General features: G+C 39.8%; 1 protein-coding gene across 1 annotated transcript in view; it reads right to left on the bottom strand.

Moving 5' to 3' along the window:
- The window catches only part of LOC102684035 (neural-cadherin), a 95,579-nt gene that overhangs the window by 44,618 nt on the left and 34,598 nt on the right, over positions 1-16,363 (bottom strand). Inside the window, exons 5-13 of the mRNA XM_006641387.3 lie at positions 14,890-15,001; positions 13,835-14,084; positions 9,355-9,497; positions 5,362-5,534; positions 3,808-3,976; positions 2,917-3,087; positions 2,104-2,276; positions 1,547-1,714; positions 333-582 (exon numbers count right to left, since the gene is read on the bottom strand). Coding sequence (XP_006641450.3) covers positions 333-582; positions 1,547-1,714; positions 2,104-2,276; positions 2,917-3,087; positions 3,808-3,976; positions 5,362-5,534; positions 9,355-9,497; positions 13,835-14,084; positions 14,890-15,001 — 1,609 coding nt within the window. The remainder of the gene's footprint in view (positions 1-332; positions 583-1,546; positions 1,715-2,103; positions 2,277-2,916; positions 3,088-3,807; positions 3,977-5,361; positions 5,535-9,354; positions 9,498-13,834; positions 14,085-14,889; positions 15,002-16,363) is intronic.

Raw genomic sequence — 16,363 nt, 5'->3', positions numbered from 1 at the left:
TCACCTAGAATACCTCTAACTTAAAACTTTTTTCCTTAAGTCCATAAGGTAGCACTGCTTCTTAAATGAAAGTGTAAAACAGACTAATGTGAGTGTATATTTACTCTAAGCCTTATCACAATAATTATTTGCCCTAATCTGTAGTACTCGTGTGTGTCTCCTGCTATGGAGAAGAAATCCTGACATAAAGAAAGAGTACAAATGTACTTTTATTACTTTGTAAAGAAGGAATTGCGTTTTTTAAATAGAGAAACAGTAAGTAAGCACTTTCATGCACTTAGTCTCGATGATGGAGTAAAAAGGTTGCAGACCCTGACTGGGCCTGTGTGTACCTGTAATATTTATGTAGACAGTAGTGAAGGCTGCCAGGGGAACAGCTGCTACATTCTGTGCCCGGACTCTCAGCAGGAAATTCTTGGTGACCTCATAGTCCAGTGGCTCTGCAACCAAAATGGATGCTGAGCCATCCTCTCGGTTTGGAGTGAGATAGAAGCGCACAGGCATATTGGTCTCTGGCACAAGTCCATCTTCCAGATTGTAGGTGACCCGTGGATCACCCAGCGGGGAAATAGCTTTGATTGTCTGGGTATAAAAAAAAAGGAGCAGTGAGTGATGTCCATCACTTACCCAAATCATCCCCTTATGCATTTCATAAAAAAAGAAAGCTATAGCAATTGCCGTTGCCTACAGCTTAGCCTATCATATTAACATTTCATTCTACATTTTAAGTTCCAAGGGATGCATACATCACTCAAATCAAAATAATAAAACAGATCAGTTCAGGGTTTCTACTTATTTTTTCTTAATTTAAATATTCATTGCTATTTTCTAATGCCATTAATAGGTTATTAAAGCTGTGATGTAAATTCTGCAAATTAAATTTTCAACACATTCATAAAAAATGACTATAAATAATATAAAGCTAAAAATGAAAAGTCTCTCTCTACAATCTGAAGTGGAAATGTCTTCATTTAATGATATAGGCAGAAGAACAAAGTAATATGGAAACTAAGAGACATAATTTGTCATAAACCAGACAAGATCAAGGCCAGGGTAACCCATCCTGTATGTAAGTGTTTTGTCCTAAAACTCCTAAATCAAATAGAAAGTGGAGCTTCAATAGTGTTTAGGTAAAAAGGACCACTATCAAGGAAATACTTCAAGAAAGGCTACAAGAAAAACATTATAGCAGATACAGATAGCAGATATTTACTGCTATAGTAGTAAAAATAGTTTGGTCAAATTCTCATAATGATGAAATGAATCGATGAAAGTAGCGTGGTTCATATTTTCACATTAACTTGTCTGGCTGAAGAAATCAGAGTGCTGACCAATGACCAGTGCTGTCACAACCCCCCCTTTCTTAAAAGAAATGAACCAAGGAGGCAGCTGCAAAAGTGGAATATGTGCAGAGTTGTGGGCAGCTGGCAAGTATTTATATGTAGGAGAGTGGATGTGCGAGATTTGGAGACCTGCTCTCCAGACTGTTAAATATCACCATAAGTAGGAGCCCGTCTTCCATTTTTGCTGAAAACTGTCAACGCACCACAATGGGCGTGTCTCTCATGGTGTTCTCGGGGATGACCACCTCGTAGCTGTCCCTCTCCCACTGTGGTGGCTGGTTCTTCACATTGGTGATAGTGACTGCCAGCTCCACCATGCTGCTTCTGTTCCCCCCATCGGTGGCGATCACCTGCCGAGTGATGTAAGACCTCTGGAAAGAGAGACCCATTTGACATTTCTCTGGAACAGCCCATTTTCACCACCACTGTACTAATAGTTTTGGCTTTCAGTTCCTGTAAATACTGTATATATTAAAGCACATACAGTAAACGGTACAATGTGTTAGGAGCTAGGCTGGGATCTAGCATGATCATTTAAGTACACTTTTCATCTCTGGAAATGTCCTGTAGAGCAAAATCTATCCCAGAGAAAAATAAAAGGAACCCAGCCTAGTTTCCAGCTGGCCAACATCACAATATCTGAGTTTTTTTTTGTCTTTGAGATTAAGATGGAAATTCTGGAAACAGAGCACATGAACTGAACACACATGTGAATCTCTCCAATCATCCCCACAACAGGACCCTTAGTAATTGTGCATACCTGGGATATGGGCTCATTCACATAGACCCAGCCTGTCACAGGATTGACACGCAGGTACTCTGGCTGCTCTGCTGACATGGAGTAGGTGATGGCAGCGTTGGTACTGTAATCGTCATCATGAGCCGCAACGCGGAGGAAACTGGTGCCTATCATCGTATCCTCTCTCAGGAAATCTGCACAGAACCAGCAGAGATGCTCGTGAAACAGACAATGCTGGAACTCAAATGCATAAGCCTAACTTCTTATTCACTGACTTATGTTTAAAAGAAAGTATTACCCGTCCTGTTACATAACTTTTAATGGAAAAATGCTATTGTTTCACTGGACAAGCCTTTATACAGTCATTTGAATTTTATCCTTTGCTTGAAGCTACAGCTTATGACAGTCACAATATACTGTTATGCTCCAAAAGGGCTTTCAGCCAGAGAAAGGAAAAAGCAAAGTATTATAAAGCCCTGTAGATTTCAAGCTATTCAGTACACAAAAAATTAAAATAATCTCTTTCTAATCAGTTAATTTATATTCATATGACATTTAGCTAAAAGCTACTTTTTTCCATGTTTTGTTTGCTGCCTGAGATTTAACAAGGACAATGTTCTTTTGCAGCTATCAGTAAAGGAAATTTTGTTTTCATCCCACAAGGACAGACAGTGACACAGTTTTCCATTTTACAAAGGCAAAAAAACAGCAGGAATATAAAACAGACTTTCAGCTCTTCCTCTGAGCAAGAGAAGACTGTTGATTGGAAATACTTGCATTTTATCACTTGAAGAAAAGAAGAAAGTAAACTTTGTCAAGCGTGTCTCAACTCACACTCATAATGCAGGTTTTCAAACTTGGGGTCGTTGTCGTTTTCATCCAGTATGAGGATGTTGAGCTGGCAGATCCCAATGAGAGGCTCTGCGGCCTTGTCTGTTGCCGTGACGGTAACGGCGTACTCCCTCTGCTGCTCACGGTCGAATGTCCTGGAAGTCACGATCACTCCTGCAAGTGTCAATTTCTTTTCAGATGTCAAGGTTTTCATTACCGCATAAACCCAGTCTTTCTTGGAAGGAACTAATCATGGTGGAAAACACTGAAAAATTAGAACAGAAATCCTTCTAATACTGGTATGCACTGCTGACCTTTTAACTCGTTGACATAGGGATTCAATCACTTTTCCTTTATTTGAAATAAACTCCCCGAGAATATGTCAGAAGCATCTTCAAGAAGGACGTAAACTATGAACCAAGGTCTACATTGGGATTCAAGATCCCAATAAGAACACCAAAGATTAGCTGATCGTAAAAGCTCTTTGAAAAGGTAAAAAATGGTGTTATGTAACACAATTTAGGAGGAAGTCAAATTGTATTCTTGCACTTTCACTCTCCTACATGTATAAACCTGCTGGCTGTTCACAACTCTGCACACATCTTTTATAACACCTCTACCTCCACCTCAATTGCACCCTTGCAGCTGCCTCCGTGATTTATTCCTATATCCAGCACTATCATATCCTCAGCCAGGTGAGTTAGGGCCAGAGTATTAAGTATGTCATTCCTTTATATTTGTCATCTTGTTTCATCATTATCAGAATGTGACCAAACTACTGAAATGATGTTTGGAACCAACAGAATTTATTGTGTTTCTTCTGCCTCTCAGCATATACAGTACATGCATGCAATTAATGGCATGCCTAGGTTTAATGGTAGATCGACTACCTACCTGTCTCTGGGTGGATGCTGAATGCTGGAACTGTGCCATCTTTGTGCATGAAACCATATGTCACCCTCCCGTTGTCTCCTTCATCAGCATCAACTGCATGTACCTGAAGAACAAATGTTCCTGCTGGCTGGTTCTCCAGCACCGCTGCATGCTCCCTATAATGCTGGCACTGAAAAGGAATTGAGATAAAATTGGCATGAAATTCCATATTACAATTTTCTAATACAATTTTGTCACAGTTACATTTTTATTTATTTGTGCTTTATTCAAATTCAATATAAAACGTACAACAAATTTAAACATAAGCATACATATCCAGCCCTACAACTATGTACATTCAAAATGATGTGGGCTTCTACAGAGATCTCAAATTAAGCTGTGCCTAACTACATAATGTTGCTATAGCAACTTCACAAGTAAAGACTTTGTGAAGAAGCCCACAATCAATTCTGTTCTTTGATTCTCATTTTCTGACATTTAATTAATAACAGAAGACTTCATTTGTATTTTTTCTCCTACTTTTCCATTGACAAACAATGTTGATTGTGAAAGGTCAGGAAGCCACAGAAGAAGCCTTGACAACACAGAAGCACAACCGAACCCTGTCTCTCTCACACCACCCGGCCTGCCACACTGAAAATGGCATGGTTAGAGTACTGCCAGGATCTCAATGTGGCACTGCCTGGCACAGGAGCCCTGCTCATTAAACCCAGGATGGACTATTCTTTCAGGAACACGTGAGCCATTGATCTAAAGAAACAAGTTGAGTCCGTGCCATGTAAAAGAGACAGAAACAGCAACAGCCTCTTTACCATGGTCTATCAGGCTTGAAAGTCTTTAAAGTTATTTTACATTCTTTGCTCACTGCTAGATTCAGTTTGCCCTACCCTGTTCTACAACAGATTTGCCAGACCTGAAAAAATGCTTTCGAATCAATGAAACCCTTTAAAGTTTGATTCCAATTATGAGAATTATGTTTATGATAGGACATTTTTGAATGCCAAGAACAGAAGTATTTCTCATATATGATGAAAGGATCCTTTCAGCTGGAACATTTATTATCTTGCATACTTCACACCAACTTCATATCCAGTTAGTAGTCAGTTCTGCAGAAGTGGCTTATAGACCTAGAAATGTTATACAATGACAGTTAGTGTTAATAATGTTTCTGTGCTGTTCTGTAGCTGCTAAGTTGACACATACAAGTATCTGCAAAATATGTCAATCATAGTACAGTCAATTTAAATTGTAAACGATACTGAGATAAACTAGAACTAGTAACTAATCATTTCTAGAAAGAGGGACTGAGAGAATGTGTGGCACGGTGATGCAGTGGTTAGCGCTGAGGCCCTGGATTCAATTCTGGATCTAGGGTGCCATCTGCATGAGTTTGGATGTTCACCTCATGTTCGTGTGGGTTTTTGCCTCTTATGAGCCTGTACTGGATAAAGCACCTAGAAACTTGATGGATGGGAATGAGAGAGATGAAGATTGTTCTTTATGCACAAGTTACAGAGATGAGTGAAAACTGCTAGAGAGAGGAGAGGTCTGTACCTTTTCAAACACAGGCTTGTTGTTGTTAACGTCATCGATTCCCACAATCACCTGGGCCATGCTGGAAAGGGGGTGTGGCCCACCCGAAGCGTTGTCATCTGTTGCCGTGACATTGAGTATGTACTCCAACCCCTGAAGCCTAGGGGGAGGGCTTGAGCGCAGACGTATTAATCCTACAGGGGTCAACCAGTCATGAACATCAGCAAAGATTTATTTGCTTTTAATTAATAGAGCAACGTTATTTCTGCACTGGGTACAACATTACGCAATAACAGCAGCAGTGTTCTGTTTGTAAAGTGCTTTCATTACATCTCAGTTGTTTTTAATTAAAAACAAAGCTGTAAGAGAAAACACAGGGGGAGGGAACATCAATAAAGAATAAATCAGTTGAAGTCTCTCACTCCAATAGGAGGGCCTGTGAGACTGTGGGTTAGGATTTGATCTCTGATGCATGAGCAGGATGAGCTGTGGCTAGTGTTAGTTAATTTAACTAACTATGAAATGGTCTTAATCTCCAATGTATCCCTCTGTATCCCCATTCAGAGGGAACACGGAAATTTCCTTTAAATGGCTTATGCAACTTCTCTTGACTCAACCCTTGTGAGCTACATGAATTCATAATGCTTTGCAGCTTAATGGCATTTTGTTCAATGGCTCATTTTAAATATTTAAATGACTTGATCAGGAGAGTCACTTAATGCTTCTCTTTTGATTTGCTGAGGTGCAGAAGACATGCAGCAAAACAACCTCCATTACAGGACATTAATTATCTCATTCATACACCATCTTGTTTTGCTCTTATGAGATTTCTCAAGGTCTTTTCCACTGTTCTAAATACAATGAACACTGCAGCACAGGCAGAAACGTAGCACATGGAATGTATTACATGAGCAGGGAAAAACAAAACGATGTTACCTCCCTTCTGGTGAAACACGAACCGGAGGAACCAAGTGAAAACTACGTGGGAGTGCATTTAAAACTGAGAACAGGAGGAAAGAGATGTGGGAGTCTGGAACAAGCTACCCAGACATGGTGTAACAGACACAAGCAGACAGTCTGGCTTCTTTCAAGAAAAGGCTTGATGAAATCCTTGGATCGATCAATTAGCTACTATCTGCCAAATAATCTTGACAAGTCAAATGGCCTGTTCCCATCTGTAGCATTTCTTAGTCACAGGTGAGCTACTGGAGTAGCCCAGGTCATACTCAAGCAATATGTTTATAACCTTGGTTGCATAAAAAATCAGGAATCCTCTATAGTCAAAAAAAGAAAAAATATATAGGGATTACAGTATATGTACACTATAGAGTATGTCTCCTATACAGTAACTTAAACAAAACATTTGAGTATACAAGCCTGTACTGTGACTTGTTATGTAGCTGGAACAAAATGTTGGAATCTCTGGCCTCTCCCATTCTTTGGGGATATCAATGTAATTTCTTTTTCTCCTCTTCAAAACTTTCAATAGCCTAAGTTAGTTAAGCATGGAGAACTGCGAAAATCTTCAGAGGCCTTACTATCAGTGGGGATTTTGTGCTGTCTTTAAGGATATAAAGGGTTTGTGACAACATAGCGACTTACAGGACTTTCAGGAGGAGACTTTGCAAGAGAGCTCAGTACAGGAAGTGTTCAAAAACACTCCTGGCCACACCACTGTGTCTGATGCAGTTTAATAGAAACCTTACCTATGTCAATAATAAAGTAGATCCAATGTCAAGGGCAGCAGATTCCAGGACATGCCAGTCTTTAAAATGAAGTGTAAATCTGATAAAAAAAACTGAACTGTTGCCTGGATTAAAAACCAGATCCCTTGAAGTGAACACTCAATGCATACCCATATCTACAGTACTGTACATGTACAGTTAATGTACATGGTAATGTCCATGTCCAAGCTACATCAGCTCACTGGGTCAGTGCTTATCTCGGTTTCTGTGATGTTAAATGGACGAGAGCACACACCCCTCTTGGATGGGACACTTGTCCGTCACAGGGAGTACCCACCCAGGAATTCCTGTCCCCACTTACACAGCTGGGTGGACCACAGTGACAGTATGTGGGTCAAGTATTTTCCTCAAGGTACCACAGCAGTGTATGCAGCAGGGGCTCCAACCCACAACCCACTACTCATAAGACCAGAGACTTGCCCACTACACTACACTGCTACTCTTCATGAATATACTGTGCCATTGATATATTAAAATTAATTATGACCGTTTCACTTCGCTCAAAAGCTGTTACTCACATTAAGTTAAAGGGGAACTGCAAAGCCATTTTTATATTTCAGAGTTAGAAAGAATCGGCATTTATGAGTGCACAATAAAATCACAATAAAAACAAAATGTACACAGTAATGTGTAAAACCTCCAATTTATAATACATTTCCAATGTACGCACAGTGCCATGTTCTGTGATTCAGAACATGGCAACAAAACATCCAGTGAGGTGAAGCGGCCCTGTTGCATTGTAAACAAGCTTGTGAGGACATCTCTTTTAATCCAGTAGAAACATCACAGTACATTAGCCATTTCAGTGACTAGTGAGCAGGAAGGGCTGCTTCACGTCGCAATTCACGCAAACTCTTGCTTTCACCTGTGGCAAGACCAGGGGTTTGTGACAACATTGCAACTTACAGGACTTTCACAAGGTTCATGAGTTTGTGCTTAATTCAGAATTTGTTGAAAGTTTTTCTACACTATCAATGATTTTTTTGTTACCAATATTTAATAACTGGTCTGCGAAATTGGGACTGCAGTTCCCCTTTAATATATGTACAGGAGAATTCAAGGTCTCTTTGCGTGGTTTTGCTTTCTAGTGCTGTGAAAGAATAATGGATGCCCTAAAAATGGTAAGCAAAAATTAATCAAGGTGGAAAAAAAAACCTATAATCTATTTTCTGTCTAAATATGTACTGTATACTGTATATATATATGCTAGAAAGCCCAAAGAGTTTGTATCAACCTAAATTGAATTTTTTCTGAAACTGGATAATAATTACAACTTTGTGTCAGGTTTTAAGTGAAGCTTTAGAAAAAGAGGACAGAGTGCAGCTGACTCTCCTGATGGAGTAACTCTAATGCTCAGTGTGGAAGTTAGTGCCCACAGTGATCTTCATGGAGTGCCACACCACAGCCAGCAGATTTCAGAGCACATTACAGATGGAAAAGATGTGGCTCTGGGGCCAGAGAGTTCATGTCACTTCGGATGATGGGGAATAATACCACTAGGCTATTTTCACTGCCACCTTTAATCACATCCGTCCCAAATACCAGATCAACCCGGGAAAAGGTCCAAATAACTCCAGAGAAACCATCGGGCAGGTTGTCGTCCACCATTATGTGATAGTTCAGTTATATGGTAAAATACAAAAAAAATTATCCTGAGATCAGTTCTAATGGTTGACGAATGCAATGATGGCCATTTGTCTGTTAGAAAGCGAAAAGACGTTTTAGTGTACCAGCCTTGTGAGTGACAGTACACATCAGACAGATTATACAGTTACAAATTAAATAATTTAGTGGCAAGCCTGATGCGGCTGTTTATGCATGTAAGCATAATTTTTTACTTCTAATCATTTAACAATTAACACATCTGAAAAGGGGACGATCGTATTAGAATAATTAGCTTGAAATTTAAAATGCCAAAATGCTTTCAATGAAACCTGCTACACCAACGGAATCATGCCTGAATTAATGCAGAACACCATGAAAGGGAATTGTTCATCTACATGAATACAATGAATAATTAAATATCAAGGAGGAAAAAAAAAAGAGAATGTTTACTGCTGAAAAGTCTTAAAAATGCATTTATTGTGTTTATTTCTTCACTGCGTGTTTCAGGACTCTTTGGATCCAGTCAAATTGATTATTTCATGAGGTGAAAATGCTGCAGGGAGATGAGATTACCAGCCGAAAAATATCTAAAGTTCACTACGTTTTTTTTTTAGTTAAGATTAGAACACAGAATGAAATGGAGACACTTGAGACAAGGCTATACCTTTCTGGCTGTCGATGATGAAGTTACTTTCCTCATTGCCTGACGTGATTTTGTATGTGATTCCATCTCCATCAGGGTCCTTAGCCAGCACTGTAGCGACCAGAGTGTTAGGCCCTGCATCCTCCGAGACAAAGGTTCGATAGCTGCAGAGAAAAGCAAACTTAAAGCAAGGAAAGGCTGAACTGCAAAACGCATTTTACAAAGTCGTGGCTAACTTGTGTTTTAATTTTTCAACAATTTTACATAAAAATGTTGCATGACATGTAGAATTGTATAATCTGAATCCCACAAAATGTATTTCCTGTCACACGCCAATTCAAAAAAAAACCCGGAAAGACAAGATACTATATTTGCCTTTTAAATTGCAATCCAAGAATGCGATCTTGACCCTGGTTACTCTGCATTTTATTGACACTGGAAACAAGTAACACCTGTCGAGAAGATTGACTTCAAATTTAAATGCAAAGCAGGATGTGTGTGGCTGACAGCAAGTGCAAATTAAACAGAGCATGCCTTCCGAGGTGTGTAAGGAGCTTTCACACCCATATAGCAACACACGCTGGAAACAGAAACACTCAGGAGAACCGATGAATACATGATCCTCTCAGAGTAGTCCCTGGGTATTGAATACCACCATTGCAATTTACTGTGATAACACCAATACAAACAGTTCCATTCACATGGACTAGTGTTGCTAAATGATTTTGGGCTCCCAGAAGACTTTTAACTGACTGACTTTCCATTATTATTTTCACCTTTTGCATGAGGGTCTACACTGTGGGCATTTCCCATCTGGCACCCTTACACATAGACCTTTAGTAGAGAGAGTCTGGTCATACTTTCAGTAATTTAATCTGTTTATTCTGGAAAATAAATCACCTTTCCAGTGTTGCTGTCATTTTACTATCCTAGGTAGGGAAAGAAAAAATGCAGAAATACACAGCCTTTGTGTTTGTTTGTTTTAGCTATCCTGAACTAATACTGCTGTCGAACATAAAACAACAAAGGCATGTTGTTATAAATAAATTAGTAAGGTGGCTGACTGGAGCAACAGGCTTATTTTTAAATTCTGTGGGCTCAGTTCTGTTTCCCTGCAGGCGTTATTCAGCACCAGCAAAATAACAACACAGCCCAGTCTGGCACAGCTCAGCTGCCTGCATTTGGCAGAGTCTCAGGATTGTATGTCAGGGGGTGATAAGGTCAGGATTATGGTGCTATCACCAGCAGCTTTCGTGACATCTGCTTGCACCTCGCTTGGCTAAATCCCTAGCCATTGTCTCTCCCCGTTGGTCAACTGCGTTTAAAAGAAATAAAAGAAATGAAATGTCATTGACACCAATCACCATGTAGTCTAGTAACGTACGGCACCAAATCTCAGAACTGCCCAGTAGACTAGTACTGCAACACAACAGGACTGCATAGATAACATTTTTTGTTCACGAGGTATAAGTGACTTTTTTAAAAAAATGATCGTCTCATATTCTTTACCTTCACTGCAACCTTAACAAGCAATTCTAGACAGACAAATTGTGGACAGAAAAAAGCATTAATTGAGGGGGAACAACACCATTTTAACAAAAAGAAATATCCAGAATAAAACAAAATATTCACATTTTTTAAACTATTGGGCTGTGATAATGGCTGATATATTCATGCTGTATTATAACTAATTGGTGAAAATATTTCTGTGTCTTTATACTGGTGTTGTGCATTATTGACATAATTGATCCTGATATTATTGTAGCACATACTGTAGCTAGCCAACTGGGTAAGAATAACTGAAGACAAGGGTTCTGTAGAATAGTCTTGGGGAGTTAATTATTGAGCAATAGATGATATATACAGTGTGTATATATATATACTGTATTTCAAGACTGAAAATATTCACATATTACATTCTTACTGGAACCAAAATCCATATGTATGTTTATAGCAGAGATAATACTTAAAAGTAATTGATCTGGCCTAACATGGAGCTTTAGGCCACACGGTGTGCCTTGCAATTGCAAGGCTTGACACCTGTGGCTTACAAATATGGGATACACAGCAATTGATCTTGTCCGATTAAGTCTGTCTGCCTCTCCCAGGCATGTGAGATTTGTCAAATCTCCCCACTCAAGAATGAAGAAAGAGCCTTTGCCCAGTGCCTACCACCCCGCGTGCCATGATTGATGTGCAACAGAAGAGAGATGACAAGCCATTCATATGAATGATTAGTAACCTTGCACTGAGCTGACTTGCCTGCTTCCACTGCTTGCCATGTAACTGTGACACTTCCTGTACGTGTGACATTATTGGTCTGTGATCTGTCATGATCTTCAAAGTGCTTTTATTTTTCAAGGTAATAGCATCTAGCCCACTCACATCAAATGCACTTTTTTAAGGATCACCACACTGTACAAACCTTGAATTTCATCCTTGGCAGTTCGTAATTTCCCTTCTATTAGCCTTGCTGATATCAATCATAAGGCCAGCCTTTCTAACAATAACTAATGACTAACGGTGTACAACTCCACCATGTTACACTGAGCAATTTCTTTTCTACCTTTGCTTGCAATTGCTTTTTGTTTTATTTTCCATCTCAATGAAAATGTGTCTGCACAGACTTTTTTTGTTGCGAATATGCTGTCAAAAAATTCAATTAACATAAGACAATAGTGATGACAGGCATGATAGTTTTTGCATACACAGTAAGATATGCTAACTTCAGTGGAACATATCATTGTGGTACAGAATTGGTCACGACAACCCGACATGAGCTCCCAAAATCCAGAAAATAAGACTTATTTATCAAGAAAGTGCGGCAGGGTCTATGGAAACTGCTGCCTGAACGGCCGCAAGAACCTGCATTTTATGCTTCTCAGATACATAGATAAAAAAGTTATTTTTGAAGAAGAGCAGGCAGTTCATCCCATACAGGAGTTCCCCTATGGAGTTCTGTATCTCCCCTGTATTTCTGTGGCTTTGTTCCCTCGGCTGAGTGCTTGGTGCGGGACTTCTGCCCTGATCACACTCCTGTGGCAGCCCAGCAGGCGCGCACCTCCTCCTAAACCCCAATAAAGTAAAAAGTAAAAAATACTCTTCTGTATGGTCTCCCTCTGAGGGACAGTACAAGTGTGTAATTGGTGTTTGGTTGCATGGGGGTGTCACCACACGGCTCTAGAATTGCAGCAATTATTTACAACTGAAATCATAAGGACTTCTTTCTTACCTACACCAGCACCTACAATTGCCCCAGCATTTTCTGTTACTGTTTAGTTTTGTTTCATTTTTTGCTTTACCTGGTGCTTGTTGATTATTGTATATATATGTAAACTATTTACTTCTTTTTCTTACAAAGGAACGCAGTTTAGATATGTTGGGGGGACTGTGTGGGGGAGGGGGGGAGGGATTTATTTTTGGATTAACAAAAATGGATAATAATATTCTTCTCTGGCCAATGCAATTTAAATGTATGACATGTATTTTCAGGGTTGATATACATGAGAGATTGAGTGACAAGCATCATTTTATTTAGACTTTATGTACAGTATGTCAGATATGCTTGCCTATTAAACTCTCCCATTACAGTCAGTCATTCTGACAATAGTCGATCAATTACTGTCACACATAAAGAAGTTTCCTGAATTACCTACTGCATATCAGCAATACCAAAATAGTGTAGACCTCACCCCACACAAAAGTACCAAATAATAAATTCACTAATGAAAAAGCCTTACAAGAAATCAGTGGTACATAGAGAATTCACCGCTCAATTTAACCCTGAAGGTTTTCATTGTTTGCTTCTTCAATTTCAGATCTTCTCTAGTGACCCCCAGGGCAGTATGTCAACCACGCAGAGCTTTCTCGCAGAGCCCTGTAAATCCATCTTTGAATTTCCCCAGGACACAAAAAAAACACATGGCTGATCGAGCCTGCCTCACCAATTTGGCAGAAAATGGGCCGATTAAAGAAGTCAAGAGCCAGTGCAATGCTAAAGAGGGGGGGAAAAACCTTAACTAAAGCAAATATGTAATTGAATTATATCATAAAAAATAAGACGGTTGATGTTCAAGGCACACTGTATTTTCTGCATGCCTTTGTTTCAAAGCTCACATTTTAGGGATTTTATTAATCCATAAAGCAACAGCTGCAAAAGCCTCCTGAGCTGCACATGAGAGTCATGAAGCTCATATAAAGAGAGCAAGCAGCTGAGATGAGGGAAGTGGCAGAGAATACTCATCAGGTTGGAAAACGATGACAAGAAGAGTATTTTAGTGCATCCTTAAAGAAAGCTGTCATATGCGGTGGTCAGGCGCTTTTAAGCCCTCCTCTCCCTCATTTGGTAGAATCTGAATCGCAGCCTTGACATTATTAACAGTATGACTGAAATACAATCAAATCCATAAAAATGTAGTCACTGTGCTAGGTTGGATTGGAAGATCCTGCATCTCGTAAGTATCACTAGCACTAGTGAGGTGATTTTATTCCTCGTACTCACACATTCTGAGAAAACTCTGGGGGCTCATCATTGACGTTGGACATGCGGATCCTGACAGTGGCTGTCCCTGTTCTGGGAACGTCGCCCTTGTCCACCGCCATGACAACAAACTCATACAGGTGGTTGAGCCTCTCGTAGTCCAACTGTCTGGCGGGGAAGATGGTCCCGTGGGCAGAGACAGTGAAATCTGGACTCAGTGTGTAATAGGAGAGCTCAGCGTTCAACCCGGAGTCACAGTCCTTGGCAGACACTACAACAAAAGGAAGTCAGACATGCACATAAACTGTGGCCAGAAGATCGTCACTGTTGAGCTAGGTTTGACACATACTGTTCAGAGAAATTGAACTCTTATTTTGCATCGCTACGTGCCTCCTTTCCAGGATATGAAAATGCAAATAAAGAACTTTATTCCAAGTTTAGGCAAGTGGCATTTTTTTCCGGGTTTATCAATTTATCTTTCAGCATACTTTGCCTTGTGATTGGCCTGCTGTCTTTCTTTGGCACAGTTAAAGTTATGAGCATATTATAGCCGTCTCAGCCAATTGTAAATGACAAAGTGATCTGGCTCAAATTTAGTCACCTTCTCTTAAGACAGGAAAACAACTTTGTGAGAGTGACTGCAAATGTCTGCACCCGGTGGAGACACTCTAATAAAGGGGTTTGATCATGTACCCCTTCCAGCTGCTTGAAAGAAAAATCATTTGAAATGACTTCTCTCCTGCGAGCAGGGCCCTCTGCTGCCTTTGCTGCTCATGAAGGCTGCTGCTTCTTTGAACTCTTGATTGATTTTCAAGGTTTGTGCAGAAGAAAGTGAGAGAACAGACATGTTTCTCCCAACTGTACAAACAATGCATCTCCCTGCTTGTTGAAAAAACTTCCCCTAAATCTCAGACTTCTCAATATTATAACACTGAGGGGAGCAAGGACTGATATTGAATAAAATGTCTGAATTCAAAGTTAAAAGATGTTTTGCAGAGCTGCAAACCTAAATCCTGTGCACTTTTATTGAATGTCTTTTAAACGTACAGTAACATTTGGAGGTTTTAGTTATTCACCTTGCAGCAGTGAGGTTGCCGTGGTTACAGTTTCAGGGACACTGTCTTTGCTGTAGATGGACTGCAGAAATTCGGGGACACAGTCATTTTCATCAGTTATCACCACGAGAACCTAGAGAAAAAAAAACAGAGGAGATGACGGTATCAGGAGTATTAATGTTTATAATTATCCTCATCCAGAGAGTCTAGAGGTGGGGATTTTCAAGCAATATTTGTCTCTGGCATTTTGTCAGAGGATTTGGTACATGTAATAACAGCTGCTTTTGCCAGATTGCCCTTTCATTGCTAACATCACCCATTCTAGAGCTTCTGCTGCTACTGTTTCAGGGTTTGGGTCAACGAAAGAGAAAGATAAATACTGTATTTTTAAAGTACTGTACTCTCTCTCTCAGGCTTCTGTCGCACTTCAGAGTTCCCATAAAAAGCCCCTTTCCCAGACACTCTCATTATTTCCAGTCAAGACACATAGCAACAGAACAGGAATCTCACATTGTGAATCGGGCTACCAATTCTTTTATCCACAGACTCCACGCACTTCTGTGTGAAAAACAAATCATTATGACAGACTTCTTCACAAAGTGCTTATTTGGCAAATCCAGTTCATCAGAGCTCATAGCTGTTTCTCGGAGTGTCAAAGCAAAAGACTCATTTCTTTTTCTTCCTTTGGTTATCTGTGAACAGCAAATTGGTTGAGAAGTGCTGGAATAATGGCTTTGCTCTGACATCCTTTATTAACCCCAAGTAAGGGTGGCGTGGGCAGTAGGCATGAGATGTGTGATAAGAATACTTGAGTTTTCTATGTAACACTACTGTCCAGTTATCTGCTAGGGTGGTGGTCATGGTAGGTGTGTTGGGGTAAACACTGTCACAATGTGGCTAGACTTTCCTTTCTTAAACAAATCCTCTAACACTTCAGAGATAGTCAATGAAATGTCTACACAACATAATATTTTGAATCCTTAGTCAAAAAGCACAGAGGTAGGACATGAACAGATAACAAATACATTTAGGTATTGTGCATCTACTGGCAATGTATTGTGGTGTGTAGGATAATAACAGCTGTGTCATTATGAGATCCTACAGGGACATGCACAAATACAGGAAATATAGCACCAGCTTTCTAGATTAAAAGATAACAAATGCATAGCAGCACTAATAAACAGAGATAAAATGGAAGATAAGTAAAGCTTATCAAGTGGACTTTATAAAAAACAAATAATGCTGCCAACATCTGGGAAATTCAACCTCATGAAAGACCATACCCAAGTGTCTGAGTGTTCTGACAATGGTGTGTAGACATGTCAGTCTGCCAGCCCTTCTATTACTGTCTTTTCAAAAGAATCATGAGGCACTGTGCATATCTGAGATAGCATGCTTATATACTAGACAGATTTCAGAGATACCTATGGATCTGTTTTAAAGTCTAAAATGAATTCAACAGGGCTCATTATGGCATACTGGTATTTCACTGTCC

The sequence above is a fragment of the Lepisosteus oculatus genome, chromosome 20, assembly GCF_040954835.1.
Source record: "Lepisosteus oculatus isolate fLepOcu1 chromosome 20, fLepOcu1.hap2, whole genome shotgun sequence".
In the NCBI taxonomy this organism is placed as follows: Eukaryota; Metazoa; Chordata; class Actinopteri; order Semionotiformes; family Lepisosteidae; genus Lepisosteus; species Lepisosteus oculatus.
The sequence above is the reverse complement of the archived record's forward strand: the minus strand, read 5'-3'. Positions and strand labels throughout refer to the sequence as shown.